General features: G+C 40.4%; 1 protein-coding gene and 1 long non-coding RNA gene across 8 annotated transcripts in view; one reads left to right on the top strand and one right to left on the bottom strand.

Annotated features, from left to right (window-relative positions):
* The first annotated feature begins 1,256 nt into the window (after positions 1-1,256).
* LOC135486734 (uncharacterized) lies at positions 1,257-5,010 on the top strand. The gene is made up of 4 exons (XR_010446744.1): positions 1,257-1,396; positions 2,995-3,129; positions 3,626-3,763; positions 4,089-5,010. It is a non-coding gene; the product is annotated as an uncharacterized LOC135486734 (long non-coding RNA).
* Positions 4,285-18,698, bottom strand: part of LOC135486733 (uncharacterized) — a 60,995-nt gene continuing 46,581 nt past the window's right edge. For 5 of the 7 annotated variants that reach the window (XM_064769806.1, XM_064769811.1, XM_064769805.1 and 2 more), the window contains 9 exons: positions 18,581-18,680; positions 17,936-18,012; positions 17,183-17,314; positions 16,774-16,896; positions 16,261-16,278; positions 14,372-14,419; positions 11,147-11,337; positions 10,760-10,895; positions 4,285-10,331 (listed from right to left, as the gene is read on the bottom strand). In XM_064769806.1, the coding sequence (XP_064625876.1) occupies positions 8,205-10,331; positions 10,760-10,895; positions 11,147-11,337; positions 14,372-14,419; positions 16,261-16,278; positions 16,774-16,896; positions 17,183-17,314; positions 17,936-18,012; positions 18,581-18,680 (2,952 nt within the window). In that variant the 3' untranslated portion in view covers positions 4,285-8,204. The remainder of the gene's footprint in view (positions 10,332-10,759; positions 10,896-11,146; positions 11,338-14,371; positions 14,420-16,260; positions 16,279-16,773; positions 16,897-17,182; positions 17,315-17,935; positions 18,013-18,580; positions 18,681-18,698) is intronic. The other 2 variants (XM_064769810.1, XM_064769812.1) reach the window with 2 other exon arrangements.

An 18,698-nucleotide genomic window follows, 5' to 3' on the forward strand; every position in this document is an offset into this window, starting at 1 on the left:
TAAAAAACGTTGACATTACTCATGCGATATTACAGATGTTATTTTCTCATCCACATCAGGAATAGGCACTAAACACGGTCACTTGGTTTCAATCATCTTGTGTGAAAACGACATCTGTAGGTTCTAACGTTTCATCCATGTCAAGGAGAAGGCGTTAGTGGAAAAGTCATTTTAAATGTTTACAAGTTGGTTGAAAGAACTGGATATGTTGAACGTCATTTTTTAGTCTCACATGTCATGCCATTATCATCAAGGTAACGATTCGGCTTATCTTCGAATGTACTAATGGCACGGTCGTCTGATGGTGACCACGAAGACTAGCGTCCTCAGAAATGACAGAAACTGTAGATTCGATATACATATATCAGGTATAGGCCTATACCTCGCAATCAGTATCAGAGTTTTTATATGTTTGGAGAGAATCGATGAATTTATGCGAACTAATGACGCTAATGCAAAAAGTGAGCAGTACATGCACGTTTCTCATTGTGTTTCAGCGTGTCGCAGGTTGTAGGCCTACAAGCCTCTCTTTGATGGGAAAAACCTGTTGACTCAATAAAACAGCAACTGTCTATGATTCATTTCTCATAATGTATAGAATCTAAAACGAAAACAGGCTTGATAATATTGGTGGTTGGATTTTTACATGGACAAGTTATTCCGATACTTCCTTATTTTTTCAGAGTAGTAGCTTTGATAACACATTCACAAAGTGTTTGCCGAAAAACCTAAGGTTTTTCAAAATCTTGAAAACCTTTCTTTCTGAGAGTGTGTAAATAACCAATGACACTTGGTCAAGTGAAATCACAACGAATTAGTTTAATTTAAGCCAAGGAAAAATGTTCTTCGTAAAACATCAAAACTTTGGTTCATGAAGAGTTGAAAATTTCTCGTTTACGTAATTTTTCGTCCTCTACAAAATGTTCAAGGTAAATTTTTAGTGGCCATTACTCCCTTTTGAATAATCCGAAGCAAGGACGACAATTTAAGTATAATTATTACGATGATCACACGGGTCATCGGTGATAAACAGTGTCGTGAACTATCAACTTATAATCACACCAATTATTCAACAATAGCCTTGATCTTATGTAGTTTCGAATAAGTTATACTGCCTAATGTCGATTTACTACTGCACTGATGTGAAAAAATGTACAAAATGGCCTACCTATAAAATGATTTATATGGTAATAATATTTTATTTTGCATAAATAGTACAATTATGGGGCAGCTGGCACAGAAATATAAATTGGACATGTCCCATCTGGACCGGGTCCTTGCACTTTTGTGATACTACTCCAAGCAGGTTGATCAGAACCATCCTCTGAAAGCTCTGCCCTGCTTCAGCACTACACGTTGCACTATTCGTTCTTTTCTGCTTTTATTTCTCTGTTAGGTAAGTAAGGATTTGTTCGCTCTATTCTGATTCATATTACGTCTGCTGGTTTAGGCCTACCGACCCAATGATAGCTGTTTCATGGAGGTTGATGTTATAAGTGAGGTTTCGCAACCACCCGGTTAGGCCATTCGACGACGTTTGTCTATTGTTCAGGTAAACTCACACAATAGATAAACGTCGTCGTAGGGCCTAAACGGGTGGTTGTGAAACCTCACTAATGTCAAGATTTGCCCGGCCCTGATAACCCTTCGATGAGAAAATAGAACAAAAGGAAGTTAGGCCTAGGTGCGAGTGGGGTTTGTTTATAGACAATAGACCGTTTATAGGGGTAGGACTGAATTCCTTTAACTGCGAGGTGAAGGGCAAGATTATGTAATGCTCTTTGCGAAGTTATTGGTGATTTGTTCCACTGCAAGGTTGGTTATGGTTACACTGAGTGCTTCTCTCCACAACACGGGCTGCATATACATGTACACGGGTGTGCATTGTGTTACACATCCCATTATAGAGGATAATCCTCGACTCTCAAACCTTTTTCTTGAAATATTTCCCAAAGTATACAGATAAATTTGGTAGATCGAGCTTAAATTGTTTTACAATAAATTGTTTGTTTTTTTAGTCTTTAATCAAGACCATAAAAATCTCCAACATCTATATCAATTGTACACTAAAATATCTTTAGAAACACGTCATTATGCAGGCGGATACAATGGGAGAACAAAATGTAGTGCATCTGATGTCTATTGTATCGAATGGTACTTTTCAAGTACATGAATTATGAATAGTTGGTAATTTTCCTAAAATATTCAGCAGCGAATTATCAATAGCAGCTTATTTGCTAAAAGTATTCAGCAGCGATGCAAATATATAGAAATAGGCCATTGTCCTTGATTGTCGAATATCATTTCATTTGATCTCCTGTCGACACAGATGTTCATCGATTAAACGGGATTTCACACAATCAACGTTTCGGCCTACTTTTTGCATTTTCTCGGGCGGTGAAAATGAACCTTCACATTAGTTTCCTGTTGTCCAGCGCAGATCAGTAAGCAACTCTTGGCCTGATGAACATGTTGGCAATAAGGCCTCCAATGGGCGGGTTCGATTTAGAAACGTGCGTATGACTTGATGATGCGTCAGTTGCTTTGATACCAACTGAAGTTCGGTAAGGGCATTGTATAATTGCTCGTACGATGTTCCCTCGATATATGTACGTATTTTGACAACGGTATTCAGGGCCGTATTTAGCCGGGGGGGGGGCAAAAGGGCAGATAACCCCCCCCAGATGTTACCGAAAAACGTGCTTTTTAGGCAGATTTGGTTCACACCCACAGACACCAGAGTACGAGAAAGATGCTGCCACACATACATAACGACTCAAGTTTAGACAATAGCTCGACTTATAGATTACGTTAAATCAGAAACTTGAACTCTAGTGTCTGTGGTTTATTAGATAACAAATCAAATCTATTATCGTGTCTTATCACAGCTGGTTGAATGGAAACGACTCGATGGAACTTAATCTACGATAGAACATGATCTACTTGATCTATTGGAACGATCGAGTATCATTAAGCTTATCCATTTTTTTTCAGAGCCATTGTCCTCTTGTCGGCTCAAAGCCAAACAACTCCAGTTCGACTCCGACATGAAAGCTCTAATTCTTTTCGCGCTAGTCATCGCTGTGTGTGCTGAATACAGACCAGAGCCAGACTGGTTTAAAAACTTTTGTAAGTAAGGCTATTGAAGAATTTCATTACCAATTCCAGTGTGATTGTTGGTGTTACTGCCTATCCAGCGTCTGTTGGTATTCATCACCTATAGTTCGGGCCATATTTAATGAGGCATACGAAATTTTGTCATTTGGTGGTGTACGGCCTTGAAGAATTTCATTACCGATTACAGTGTGATTGTTGGTGTTACTGCCTATCCAGCGTCTGTTGGTATTCATCACCTAGTTCGGGCCCTATTTAATGAGGCATACGAAATTTTGTCATTTGGTGGTGTACGGCCTTCAACAAAAACGATATTGATAATTTCATGGTTTCTAGATGTTGAATGCAGGACTTAAGAGCGTGTATGCAAACAAAAAAGCCAGATTTTTCGGCGTCTATCGATATTTCAATTTACCAACTAATTCGTGTCCTATTAGAGGAGGCTTTCGAAATTCTGTCATGTGGTGGCGCATGGCCTTAAAAAATATTTCATGATTCATCTCATTTACAGCTCATGACGTATGGAGTCCATGGGCAGCATGTTACGACCAGCAGATAACTCGCGAGAGAGTCGTCTGCGCGATCCCATCCGGTTACAACTGCATCGCTAGTCGGGAGATAGATAGCTGTAATGGGGCTCCAACGAACGGTAAGACTGTCAAGACGGTTAAGCTGTTGTTTTTTTCTAGTACGATCGTTCGTAGTGGCTGGCTGTGTTGTGTACCATAACACAAACGCTGCTCCTTTTTGGTGTCTGGTGTAAACTAAAATGTTGACGAAAATTAAAAAGATTTGAATCATAATTTGTTTTACATGAGCAATAAGCACAATTAAGAATTTATACTTTCTATCCTTAATTATCTGAACATTTCACATCAAAGATTTTGCATCGGCATCTTAACGATGCTTGATTGTGTATGTCATGTTTTTGTGATGACCACAATTTTGACAATGGCCCATTCCTCCTTTTTCAGCACTCGGCGACTGGACTGATTGGGGCCATTGCATCTCACACTTTAACGTACAGGAACGCAGCCGTCCATGCCCAACAAAACCTTGCAAAGGCAACGACAGGGAATTTCAGGCATGCCCGCCACACTAGGATACGACCTAGTGCTAATCATAATGGCCAGAGCAGACGACTGGGAAAGAATGCAAGGAAGACACCTGTATGAATCATAACTTTTTATTATAAAATGTTGGAAAAAAGTACAAAATGATGCTGCGCTGCAACAATGTCAGAGACCCACACTGAAACAGTTTAAATTCTCGGTAATATTATACTGGCTAGGACGCCCGAAGGTAGGTAGTAGCCGTCTTGTGATATGCTGGAGAGTTGCACTCGACAACCCGAGTAATACATGTAGAATGGCGGCCAATACTTTGTAACTCGAGTACACACATCTCATAAGCACTTGGCCGTACTCGCGGTTGGTACGGTATTCAAAATCATTTTTTTGTGCGAGTGTGGTGGGGCACAAGCAGAAAGTTTGCATATGTGGAGAACACTAAACAACATTTCCATTGCTGTGGTACTTTTGTGGCATTTTGCAGAAAATAATGACCCATTAAAATGTCCTACACGAATTTGTGATGCAACTGAATGGCGATCAGTCCATGTTATAGAACTTGGGCTACAGTTTTATCGATTCGCGTCGTGTGATACCATTCGACAGGCCAAGTACATACCTAGTTTATCGAGCAATGCGCTGCAAGCCGGATGGCATACTCGCGATTTCGTGTCTGTACTCGAGTTTCGCGGACCTGGTTATACTGTGCTATCCTAACTGATGAGAAGTTCTAAATACTTTAGGATTTTCTTAATCTTTGTACATATTCGAAATACTGTAGAATTACCGAGAATAAAGCACTGGCCTCGCTTGGCATAATTTGAAACATGTAGTTTACCATTGTTTTCTTTTACTGGTGAAGGTTATGAAGATTTATACACACCCAACAAAGTATACAACGTCTAAAGGAATATCCTTCATTTAATTCTTGTTTTTACATGCGGTGAGGGCCAAAAGCTTATTTTCTGTTAGAAACGGGTCATTTGGAAATCATCAGAGTCAATTTATACACAACGCACGATTTTGATGGAATTTTATGACACCTATTACTCTACAAGAGTTATTTAATTACGTTTGAAATCAACAACCTTAAACCTGTAGGCCTCATCCTTTTCATACTTTATAATGACATGATTTCACGAGAGATAATACAAGGAGAAGGGTTCTGTTCTAACGAGCAAAAAAAAACAAATCAAGTACGCGAGGCGTCATGTACAAAGTACTGATCATTTTGTGTGCCCACCCGCACGCACGCGTACGCCGCGAAAATGGTCGGCCAAAATTCGCAAATGGCCTTCCTCTAATTGCGTACGTACTAAACGAACGGCACCTTACGTATCACATCCTGGCACTAGTGGTTTTCAATGAACTCCTCCTCTCGATATTTCATATTTTCTATAGGGCGTAGGAGTATCAAAGATGTACGTATCATGGAATAAAAGTTCTGGACCTTCTTTTCACCAGCTTGCTCATTGCATACAAGTAATTCAAAACATTACAGCAGAAATTGTATTCATATTAAAGTACTGCGCAACTCGTGGTAATTGTTATCACAGGAGAAAAAGCATTTTTACAGTAATAAGATCAGATTAATAATTTCGACGGTTCGATAAAAACTCCTTAATAGCGGAGTCGTCGTTGTAAAAAGTGATAACATGGAAAAGCTGAACATTTAAAATCATGAGCAAAATGATTATTCCTATCGGATAATGGTGCCGCTTCCAGGCAAGGGCATATGGTCTAAGCCTATGATGTTCGTGCTCATTAGTATCTACTCATGGCTCAGGTAGAAATAGAAAGACAAAAACATTGCCGCAGTGAAGTAGGCATGCGAATTCGCAAACTTCTCACTTATAGTACATGTATTTGTATCAGTCTTCGCGACGGCAATGTTGAAATTTATATTCAGTACGCGTTCACACAATGGGAATTTCTCAATTTCAATTTTAATTTTCCGATTTTTAACAAACAGGTTGTGGGCTTCTAATGCTGAGGAGCGGGTTCGGTTCATTTGATACCTAAGTGAAATGTGTCACGATAGACCAGGTTTAGTGTAAGTGTCATGTCAGAAGATCACCTATACATGCTTCCCGAAATTGGTGGCTTGCATTGGAACTAACTTTTCCCCCTTGTCCGTCATCAAAGGCATTTAAGTGTGTTGGTCAACCATGACTATCTCCTTTGTCCCTCCACCATAAGGCCTAGTTTCCCCTTATGACATCACTATTTCGGACACTCAGCGCCCCATTTCTGGAAAGGTGTATAGCGTAGTTGATGCCAAACTCTAAACAATAAACTTAAACATGATGGGCCGAATTTACAAAGGGTGTTTAGCTTAACACAGCGTTTAATGTCTGAATAGACAGAGTCAGGGCCTTGCAGGGTTTCTTCATGAAAACCGCATTAGGCACTGAAACTGATTATGTAGAATTTACACGCGTCTAACTCTTAAACACCCTTCGTAAATTCGGCCCAGGCTAGACAGCATCGGGACTGTGTAGGTGACAAAGTGATCCAATACGTGGAGAACAGGCCGTTCGTGGAACGAACACTGAGCTAGATACGAAGGACGAAGGACATGTACATGCACAATACATGTACATGTTTATGATGATAACAATGAGCCTTTTGTCCAGAGTAATTCCATGGAAATTTTACGGTCGTCACTCAAACTGCTCCCCCATTTCTCCTAATCCTCTTACTACATGTACATGTAAGTACATGGTATAAAAGATTATTTACGAGTGTCCCGTAAATGAATTGGCGCATGACTGTACCTCATACTTCGTCCTTCCTATTGAATTACGAAACGTCCCCATTATATTTAACGTTTAATCATATAATGTGTTTAGATGAAAGTAAGTTTTGTTTTTTATTTAACGAAAATTGGGTGTACTGTAGCCTTAGTATTGCATAGCATGATAAATGCATGAATAATGGACTCGTAAATCAGCAAATAATTGTTGACATTTAAAAACGACACTCAAAGTGATGCATAAGGTGACAATTATACTCTCTACTAATCCAATAAAGGGTGTATCAGAAAGAAATGACATTCATTTCACATGTACGTATTCATTAATGATACTATGACTAATGAAGACTTTAATTCGATGATAGCAAAAATTCATTCGATCAAGCGATATTACATGAAATAGTCCTTGTTGACCGTGTTGACTACACCCGACCTCCAAAAGAGCGAGGCTTCTGACTCTACGTGCGAATCAAAGTTACATTTGAAGCTCCTGTATCACAAATGTTTCTAGAATGACAACACTGAAAACATCTGCAGGACAAGCACAAGACATGTTAAATGATTTAAGCAATGCGCTATGTTCTACACATTTAAAAAAATTAATTGGTAAGCAGTTATACAGAGTGACTTGTAAAATTATAAAAATCGCTTAAGAACAGATGGATGCTTAATATACACAATATGAATATTACATTGTTGAATTTTAGAGGTGAAATTCAATTAGAAAGTAACATTAGTGGGATATCAACTGGCAATAAAGACAATCACTGTTATCTTTGTAAAACGCATCTATCAGCCTCCGAGATACAATACGATAACGTTTGTGTTCTAAGCATTACACGCGGGGAATCCGATCTGATGTCGATCTGACATTAACTGGTCTCAACCCGAGATGATTCTCGTATCGCCTCTTGAGACTTCGCTCAACCCAGGCTTCTACTCAAGTAGTTTCAGGGAAACTTGGCCAGAAGTGTTGCGAGTCTTGTTGCTTGAACACCGTATCAAAGCGAAATATAGAGCTTTGTTCCCCGTATACTCTATCCTCGACACTTCAAACGTCTTCGCCGGTACGATCGCGAGATCTGACCATGTGTCACGCGCTCATTCATGTATATCGCTGAAAATCAATTTAAAGCAACTACATGTTTGCTTGGCACTCTGGAAGTGGAACTTACGCTTTCCTTATCTGCCAAGGGACTGACCAGAAATGGTGGAGCTGCGATGGAAATGACTGGATACATAGCAACGCGGAGAGGAGGTTTCACTTAGACATTTACTTCCCCTGTGACTGGGAAATATATCACAGAATTATTGCTATCCTTCCCAGGGGACGAATGCTGCTCTCCATCCGTACTCTCGTCGCCGCGAGATCTCAACTCCGTCATCTCAATCGCCTGCTCCGGAAGTGACGCAACAGACCCCATCACGCTCGCGTCCTCCAAGTCAGGCTCACTACTTGAACCGCGCATGACACGGCTACGTTTCGTTTTATGTTTCCTGCTATTGTTGCGACTCGGCGTTTGGTGGCGCTGGGGTTGCTTCTCGTCCTCGACCTCACTGCTTGAACTGAATAAACAAGGTTCGTTAACTCCAGTATATGGAGACAAACAACCCGTACTAAGACTTTCATCTCCCGAAGTACTCGAATGACCATGCGCTTGACGGAATAGTTCATCAAATGCCCGGTTGTATAATTCGAAATCGACGTCCTCTGCCTCCGAGGAGGTCGAGAAGTTTCGATTCTTGAGAGAACTTCTTCTGTAGGCGTACCGTTTGGCGGCGCTAGTGTGCAGAGGAAGACGGGTTTGGAAGAACTGGTCGCTCTCCTCATCCGAAGTTCCCTGTTCTGGAATATTGATCACAACATCTTTATCGAGTTTTGGCCTTCCTTCAATCACCATGTACTCCGGGTCAACTTGTGAGTGGTTACGAGGACATTCCTCGCTGTACTGTTTATGACACGGTTTCCGCCTTTTCGGTGACGCTCCCAGGCGGATGTCTGTCTCACTACGCGATCGCAATCTGTACAAGTCTACCCGCGACTCCACATCAGATGGAGATGACAAATACCCGCTCTCACTTTTACTCAACTGTTTGCATAAAGTGCCGTAGTTCATTCCAACGCGTAACATAGACATTGGTTTCCGTGGCTCTGGGTAACTCTGCCCGAACGGCGAAAGCCGCCGTGGGGGTGGCGTCACAATAGCATCGTCATTCTCCTGCGTATCTTGGTTAGTTTGGTTACCCTGAAGATCCGTCTCTTCACTGTCAGTCACACGTGACTGTCTGACCAATGTTCCTCTTCGTCCCCGGCGTCCAAATCCAGAGGAGAAATCTGGCGGTCGTTCGTCAGATCCTTCATCGGACGCCATGTCTATTTTTAACGTCACGTGATTTTCATCGGTGGCGAAAGTGTCGCCATCTCTCGGGATGACAAGATCCTCGGGCTCCTGGATGATGATATCGTGAAGCTCTATCACGCTTCTGTCCCCCTGATCACTCGAATCATCCTCCGCATCAATACCCTGCTCTGCATTAATCAGCGCCTCTTCCTCGCTGATCTGTTTCCTGCTGAATTTTTCCTTGAGTTTAGGAGTGCCAAAGGTCGATGCGAACCGACTGTAGGAGAATATAGGTTCGCTGCGTGCCTTGCGGTCAGTGGGTTTGATTTCGGGACTCGGTGGGTAGGATTTGTTGATGGCAGTCAAGGCAGAGTGGCGAGGCACAACGGGCTCCGGTACCGTCACCCAGGCGGGAACAGACGTCGCGCGCACGCTTCTCTCCAACTCTGCCTGGTTGCTCCTCAACTCTGCATCCGGTGGAAGACTGCGCGTATCAAAGTCGGAACTCTTCCGCTTTCTTCTGCTGCCAGTCCTTGACTTATACCCTGGTGGGTTGTGAACAAGGACATCGCTAACGAATGAAGGATTATCATAGCATTCATCGTCATCGCGATCCGAGCCAACAACTGTAACTTTCGGTTGAGTAACTATCTCAACATCCTCCATAGAATTACTCGTCTCAAACTCAATGCTCTCGTCAGAGAATGTCAAAGTAGGATTTGTGTACGTGAATTTATATTTCTTAGCAAATGTCTTAAAGTCACTCGAGATCAACCACGGTAACATTTGCGGCAGGAACTCCATGGAGCGTGACATGCGTCGCCTGGAGAGATTGGGTTTGCCAGAGGTGAAGGCGCGAGGTAGCTGCGTGCTCCAGCAACCTCTCTCAGAGACTGGAGTCTGAGTGACCGACAGGGGCTGGGTTCCCCGTTGCTCCTCGTCCTGTTCCGAAGGGGCAACGTTTCCATCTCTATCCGTCAGTTTCACTTGACCCAGGTCCAGAATCTCCAGCAGGATGACCATGAAGGTGTAGCAGTAGATATATTCGGTCTGAAAAAATACGTTATATTCTTAACGCCTTTCCAGGTTGCTCTGCTCAAAGTTTGTGACGATTTATGGCGCGCGTCGAGATCGGTACTTGCTGTCACCAGTTTCACGTGAATAACACCGAGAACAAGCTGTTTCAGTCAACCGTCCGATAAGATATGACTGATTGCTTTTGAATTATCTGAAGAAAACGCCCCAACTGCGTAATTCTCAGTGAGTCCTTTATGTTTATTTCTTTATGGTATTACTCGATTAACTATCACGAACAGCAAGAATCTAACGTGGTATTCTAAATAGAATTCTCGTCAAACTGACCCGAATAGATATAAAAACCACAAGTTTCCTCATAAATCATTTTTGAGTTGTTCGTAAGTTTGAATCAACATTTCTAACGCTGTGACCGAAGTACTTTAAAATGTTATAAAACTTACAATACTATCCACAAGTTGTGGTCTATTCAGTCGCACAGTCCTGACCGCCTTGAATATGTCGATCTCCCCCTCACTCCGCAGTTTGTCATAGGCAATGTGTATGGCACAAAAAGGTCCACAGCGGCTTACTCCGTTCCTTGAAAACAAACAAAAACGTCAAAAAAAGTGTACAAAAAATTTCAAAAATCATGTTAAATTCACACATCCATGACTCACAATGGTCATTAGATACTATTGACAAATTTGTGGCTGGTGGCGATATAAGAAAGAACTTTAATACATCAACGTTGGAGTGATCTGAGTCATTAGAACATGTTCATAGAGGTCATACTCGAAGATCTATAAGAAATATGTTGAAAAACTTAAATTTTGTGGTTCCATACGTACTTGGACATGACACATATTGGATTCCTTGGGTTGGTTTTATTCTGCCAGTCCTCCACCAACATGAGTAATTCTAGGAGTACGGCGCTACTGGCGGGAACCTTCTGTGTGTTCGGCCAGCACTGTAGTTGGAACATTCGCACAACTTTGACGTCGTTACGTTCTCTCTCGTGGATGACCATACTTGCTAATTTCTTAAAGAAAAATTATGATAAATTTTAGTTCACGCTAAACTCTCAATAGAAATGAAGATAAATGTCCGAAATTTCACCTTAATGGTAAAGCTGTAACTTTTCGACGCCTCTATTACAAAAACTAACATGACCCGACTCCAATTTGTCCCGCCTAACCAATGGCGTCACTTCTAATGCGTGGCCTATCACATGTATCAATACACACTGGATATAGAATCCCAACCTGCTAAATCTATCAGGTTAATAGATTTTAAAAGATTGATCAGATTCGCCCTCTGACATCAATCAAACAAATTGTATAAGAATGACTGAGATGTTAGGTGCTGTCTAAAAATGCATTCTTAAATATATGACAAAAGATTACAGTATAGCTTCAGATTTGAATCGTCTCCAAAGCCGGTTTGTTTGAAAGTATCTCAGCTCATAACATCATGTTGCATGTTGTTACAATGTACATGCGCACTGTACATGTACAGGAAACAAGAGCATGCTTGCTTTCTATCAACTGGGTCCAGGGCCTAAAGGTCTTTTTCACACCGTTCGACAGTGCATAGTCATCGCCAGGTCAAGCTGAATGAATGGGCTTTCGAATTCAACTATGTAAGGAGAAATGTATATTAAAAAAATCATGAATAACGTGCAGTGTTTTTTGTTGTTTATGCTGGTGATGATTCGTTTACCTCGACCACATGCTGCCAAGTCGACGAGAATGTAAAACGTAAAGAATGTTTTAAAAAATAGCTCGTCGAAAGAGAAATGTGCAAAGTGCAAATTGTTGCCAAAATTTTATCTATCATGAGAACCACAAACAAGTTTTTCCAGATCTGTCATCTAGAGTATTACGAAAGAAAGAAGTACGATACTCTAACTATGACATCATTCTCAGAACCACATGAACACGTTCCGGCAATGAAGATGTGCTTTCACAACGCGCATACCGCTGAACTTTTCATGACCGTACAACTCAAGGAAACAACATGTGCCTACTACTTGAAGGCTGGGTTAGGAGAGCTACGCTGATTCTCGAACCCTATGAACACTTCGGTTAGTCACGATGCTAAGGGCATTGCATTGCTGTATGCTGCTGACTATATTAGGCCAGTTTGGATATGCATTACGATAATTCAATCCGTCCAGACTGTTTAGTTTGGCAGCTTATTGTCCTTTTTTTTTTATTCAAGTTGTAGTCATGATAGATAACAAAAACGATGTGCCACAACATCAAAACGTAGATAAACGCATAGGGGGCAATAGAATTGTACTTCCCTGGTTTAATAACACCCTGACTGGTAACACAGATCTAAAGACACATGTATAAGCACAACGGTGTGAATAGTTGAGACCATCTTGCTGTTAACACTAGTGCTGTGTACAGTTCAGTCTAACTCATATATCAACACCTACATGTACGTCATACAATCTCAGAACTAGTGCACCCTTAGCATACTGCGAAAAAAAATTCAAAGGTTTTTGTGTCGGTTTCTCAACGTGAAGAACTCATGAATTCACATTCAAACCATAAGATATTACAATTAGCCAACAATCTTTCTGACAATATGCTGACAATTGCATTGGAAACGGGGAACTATTTTTGCACATATTGTAAGAACGTGATATAAATACACGCATGTTAAATTTAGACTGTACATTAACACAAGTTTTAACACAAACTTTAGTCCCCACCGGTGTAAGCTTATAAACCACAAAAAGTCTGTATTTGCATAAATCTGCCTTGTGGAAAATACTAGTATGGCATTTTCCCCCAACTACGTCTGTGTTACATTCATGTATTTTGGTTCGAAAAAGCTGGCTAGTATTTTGCGTTCCATTTTATATGATATAAGTGCGCAATTTATCTCCTAGAACATGGCATTATTAGGAAAGGAAAGGAAGTGTGTATTAAACATCGACTCTGTACACTTAGACTAAGAAACTTCTTCAAAAATAGTTCAAAAGCTCAATAAAATGCCCCAAAGCTGCACAGCTTGGGGTATATAAATGAATATATCGACAAATATTTTGGGTGTACAGACCCGAAACGATCGAATTGGTTTCTTCTGGAACTGGGTACTAATAGCCGGGGCGGAGAAAGCCCTGCTTCTTGCGACACGAGGGGGGAACATCTGTGTAGAAAAAGAGGTTATAGGCTTGTATAAACTAATAACAGATCTGTGCGAATGACTTCGACGTGTATGGACGTCATACTATGAAAATTGACGACGTATATATACGTCAAGCTACTCTGGAAAACGCATCGCACAGTAAAGAACGTGCGATCAATACTCGTGTGATTAAAAACTTCGAACTACGGTACATGTAGTTAGTCTTTAGAACATCAGGATGTTTTTTCAAAGAATCGTTTAAAGGAACGCGCAAAGCTTGCCTTGAAAGTTACAAAGCCAAGTGTGAGTTATCCATATTCTGTACTAATGTGCAATGTTTTTTCGAACTTGAAATACTCCGGCAATTGAGTTACATGTCACACAAAACACTTGAAGTTATAAGTTTTTTGCTGAGGGCAAGTTGTGTATCAATGTTTAAGAACCCTTTATTAGGGACCTGTTTCGGTAATATCACATAGTAATGATCATTACTCACATGAAATTGATAACGAACTATATGCGAAAGAAAAAGCATGTGCGTATGAGCTGAATCAGACAGACCTTTTAGGAAAATTAAAAACAAGTTTGATAATGAAGTTTTAACAAGATCTGTGCTTTGAAAATAATGATAGTTTATGTTATGCAAACATGAAATAAATAGATAACAGTGTCTTATACATTAAAAAAGTAAACAGTTTGAGTGTGTCTATTAGGATTTAAATTAGTTAGTAATTATTGTAAAAAAGTATCTATATATAAACTACTCATAATAATATTGACGGAATGAATAATAAAATTTATTAGAGACTTCTATTTTCTAATAAAACTAAAACAAATCATACACTACTTAACTTATCATTGAAAAGCATAGTTTATATACAGCATTGTATATATTGCAACAAAATCATGCAATAATATATTATATTCATCACCTCTCCCGCTTCAACTAGTTCTAGGACAGCATTAGTGTATCTCTTCCTCTGTAATTGACATAGAAATGAATACATTGAACAGTTGACCATAATGAAAACGTGACAAGCACACGCAGTTTCAGCAATACACGCGTCAATTGACATGATAGAACGAATGTTACAATAAGGGCTTACTTTATTCAGCGGAACGGAACGGAAGAGATGGAAAGCATGCATTATTCCTTCTCGTACGCAGTCTGGAAATGATAGTGAGTTTTAGCAACGTCCCAAACCACTCCGTCTGCGAGTGACATTCCGAAATGCGCCACCTCACATCTTACATCAGTCAATATAGCATACTCAACTAGCCATATCTAAATGGATTACGCAAAATGTATTTTGGCAGACTACCAAACTCACATTGCGATTGGTTAATCGAGACGCTGCTTACTCCTACAATCAGGCTGTCTGTATGTCATAATGAATATTATCCAAAATTGGTCACGTGGTTTGACTCAATATCATTTCAAGAGGAAGAAATTCAAATATTCTTGGAATAGCAGGTGCACGTTGTTCCGGTGAATAGAGAAAGTTTGACAATGAGTGTTGCAGATCTTTACAGACAAAATATGACACATAGTTCGACGTCCAAGGAGACGGTGATAACACTGATTTAGAGGAGGAGTTTTCAAACAAAGCTTCATCTAAGCGATCAGCGATGCTATGCGTCAGAAATTTACAAAAGATGAATACATTTTCAGTATAACTTCTTGCTATCCGTCGACTGTAATCTTCTCGATTAATCCCTTTAAAACACAGACCAAGGCCCGAGTTTAAATTGAGAAAAATGACATGGCTATGTGGTACATTTTATGAAAAATAAGCCGTATAACGATATTATCTCTTGTGAAACTTCAAAGTCACATTTTCGTTGCCTAAATGGTACAATGCATGACCAAAAACGATATTGGAAGCAACACACTGTCAGATCTTCTGAGCCATTTCAGCATCTCTTGGAAAGAAGTACCAACCGCTTATGAAATGATTTATAGACACATATAAACGTTAAATGTAAGTGTTAGCCAGTCGCAAGGGCATTCAGGGGCAGTCATTGGCTGCGAGAGACAAATTTTCATCAACATGAAAACGTTGTGCCATATTTGCCCTTCAAGTCGGACTCAGCGTTTGTTATCTCGTGTAAACCTGTTTCAGTGCAGTATGGTAGTATAGACGCCGAACCGCATGCCACATACAATAATGATATCATGCATGTCAAAACGCGCAGGGTGAGGGGCAAATTATCATTCAGTAAGACTAGTAAGAGACATCAGCCGAAGATTTGTACTGGCAATAATTCGATAGCAGAATAGCATAGGGTCAACAATAAAGTTATCATAGGCTTGGTTCATGCAGGTGATCCCAATTAAATGCATGTGTCCAGGTTTTGTTGCTTTGGGACAGAATTAGTGAAATTGTAGTATGAGAGAAAATAGCTCTTTGTAGCAATTCATATTGATAAAGACATTTTCCCACGTTCCCACGTCGACATCTTACGATGTTGATGAAATGGAACATGTTCTAAAGGGTACGGTTCTGCCAGCGTTAAAAAAGGACTGGAAGTAAAATTGTTAGTGGCCACACTTATTCGGCAGTCTACCCGAGACCAGCTTTGAGAATCGGTGTCCTACGTAGCTTACCGAGCAAAAAGCCAGGGCCACACACCACACTCAACACATTTTTCTAGGTAAGTTAGAAACTGGTCTTGCAAACAAGCGGATGCTTACTGCGCCATCTCCATGGGACCAAATCATTACTTAACTTGCCCTATTCTGACAGGGTTTTTATCAATAAATCTGGCAAGGTTTAGAGTTAATAGAGGCCGTGCTTCATGCATTCCATCTATAGCTTACCGGGAATGACTTAACATTCTGAAAAGTTGAAAACAATATCGGATACAACGAAATCTATCGAAGTGTATAAAAACACAGAGTTCAAATTTTATGCATTTTTTTTAATTCAAAAAGAAATCAAAAAGAAATCCATAAAGGGGTTACGCCTAAACCTTATATACCAGTGCACTTTGTATGCCGTAAAAAACAATGTAAAACCAAAGCCTTTTTACAATTCAACAACCGCTGATCAACCCTACTGGTAAAAACTTGTCGTCCTATCACCAGATTGAATGTCTCACAATGAAAGAACTGATATTCGTCAATGTAATTTATCTAGATTTCACAGAACCGCTTTTTGCCAGTGTCCTTGTGAGCTAGAAAGCCAGATATTTCACTGAGACGAATCGATCATCACGAAATGACGAAGACATTTCTCAAACTGGAGATGAGGAACTGAAATTATTTTGAAGTTTTATTGCGAACCAGTCTCTCAATTAACTGAATTTGGTGATATATGGGGATATAACGTACCTTCTTTATATAGAACATCCTACTGACTATTCCTGGAATGACGCTCTCTCGGGCGAGTTCCACCAGCACGGGGCCAAACTTTCGCCGTTCACCCACCTCGTTTGGCCAGAAGCAGGGGAAGGACTGTAATGAGAAGACATGCAGAGTTATTTTCCCTTCCAAAGTGGCGTTTTTCTGCTTTAAAATCTCTCCTCTCAATCCAGTTCTTCTTCATTTGATGAAATACTAGTATCTGTACCCAAGTCGCTCGCAGTCAGTGAGCAGAAGGGCTTTTTGAGAATTTTTTTAAAGAAGTCACCAGCAAAACTCGAAAAGGTGAATTGTCTCGACTCGGAAAAAATAAAAGACGGGATAAGTTCTCTTTTGAGAACAACTTAACATAAGTATTCTGTATCATACTTGTACTTACTCTGGAATGTGGGATATCATTGAGCACAACTAAACTGGTAATACTGTAGTCGTAGAGCAGACGCCAGATGTCGTTCAAGGTGTTCTTCATCGGCCATTGCGTCACGATGAACGCGTTCATGTTTTTGTATCCCTGGCGAAAAGATGAGATATTTATAAGTAACGTTAAATGAGGATATTCTTGTACAAGATATATTTTGACTATTTCATGGCTCACATATGTTTTAATTACGACTATACGGGCATGCATTTACCTTTGTTGTTACGACTAGACGTTGGTCACTATATGTACCACTTCTCTACACTACCTTACAGACTTATGCAACCATACAAATGTAGTTACCACAAAACATCCAATGTGCTACTTAAACTGTAGCTAATTTATGAGTTTTGAGTTGACGATTCTGTTCAGAAATGTTTCAGATTCTAAGAATGGTGTAGATTCTAGAATACCTAGTGGTATAGGGGCCTATAGGCGATTCAGAGAGCGTTTTGTTCCCAATGCCTTTCTTAATTCATTCTCCACGTTGCCTACGAACAAAACACATGGGCGTTAACAACACTTCAGTCAGTTTTATGCCGGTCAAGGACCAAAAGATGATACTTTCCAATGTTCAGAGTCGGTTGTGTGCGATTATTTTTGCATCTTTTGCTGGCCGTAGTAGTTTCAATTTAGTGCAGCTGAACATTTAGAGTTATGCATTTAAAGAAATCAAGCTCTTTCCCATCAACTTTTCAATCGAATTTAACTTACGTCGACGTAAACTGCATTGATAAAATCCGTACTCTCGTTGTTTTCGTGGCTCATCAAGTATGGCCGGGCTCTCTCAGCTAAAGGGAAACAAGACAGACTTCACCACGACATTCTACTGCAGGCAGATATGACAGAGGGACACTGAACAATCGCTGATACAAGCATGCAGAAAGGAATTCCGTGTACTGTTTTGGGACTAACTAGTCTAAAGGGTATGATCTTAACAGATAACGGTCACGGACACGATATCAAACCAGACTAAAAATTTAATTTCAACCGAATCTTCATGGGTACGTTAACTGTCCTTCACTTGTACAGACTTACTGTTATCAGAGTCTTTCAAACAAATACTCTGCTATAGTGTTAGACACAATTTCAATTCACGAGTGCAAAATATAAGACTCCATTGAAATTTTAAGATATTGCCCTCTATTCTCCTTGATAAAATACACCACCAGCAACACAACGAATCTACCATGTGACCCGATGGACAAAGGTTCCGTATTCTCGGGACTGCTCGTTCCGATGCCGGCCGATCGTTGGTACGTCAGCTAGTCAGAAAATGATACACTGCAAACTGGTCAGGTTACTGTCACATCAAATTGGAATCAGGGTGCAAAGGGTGTCTCATAAACAAAATCTTACGTGGTTGTAACATGACGTCGCGGCTTTTCCGCCTATTCTCCGCTCGATGACCACCAGCGCAGTCGCCCACCGGAAGAGGATGCACTATGCTCTGCAATGTCTGAAACGAGGTGATGAA

The sequence above is a fragment of the Lineus longissimus genome, chromosome 4, assembly GCF_910592395.1.
Source record: "Lineus longissimus chromosome 4, tnLinLong1.2, whole genome shotgun sequence".
Taxonomy (NCBI): Eukaryota; Metazoa; Nemertea; class Pilidiophora; order Heteronemertea; family Lineidae; genus Lineus; species Lineus longissimus.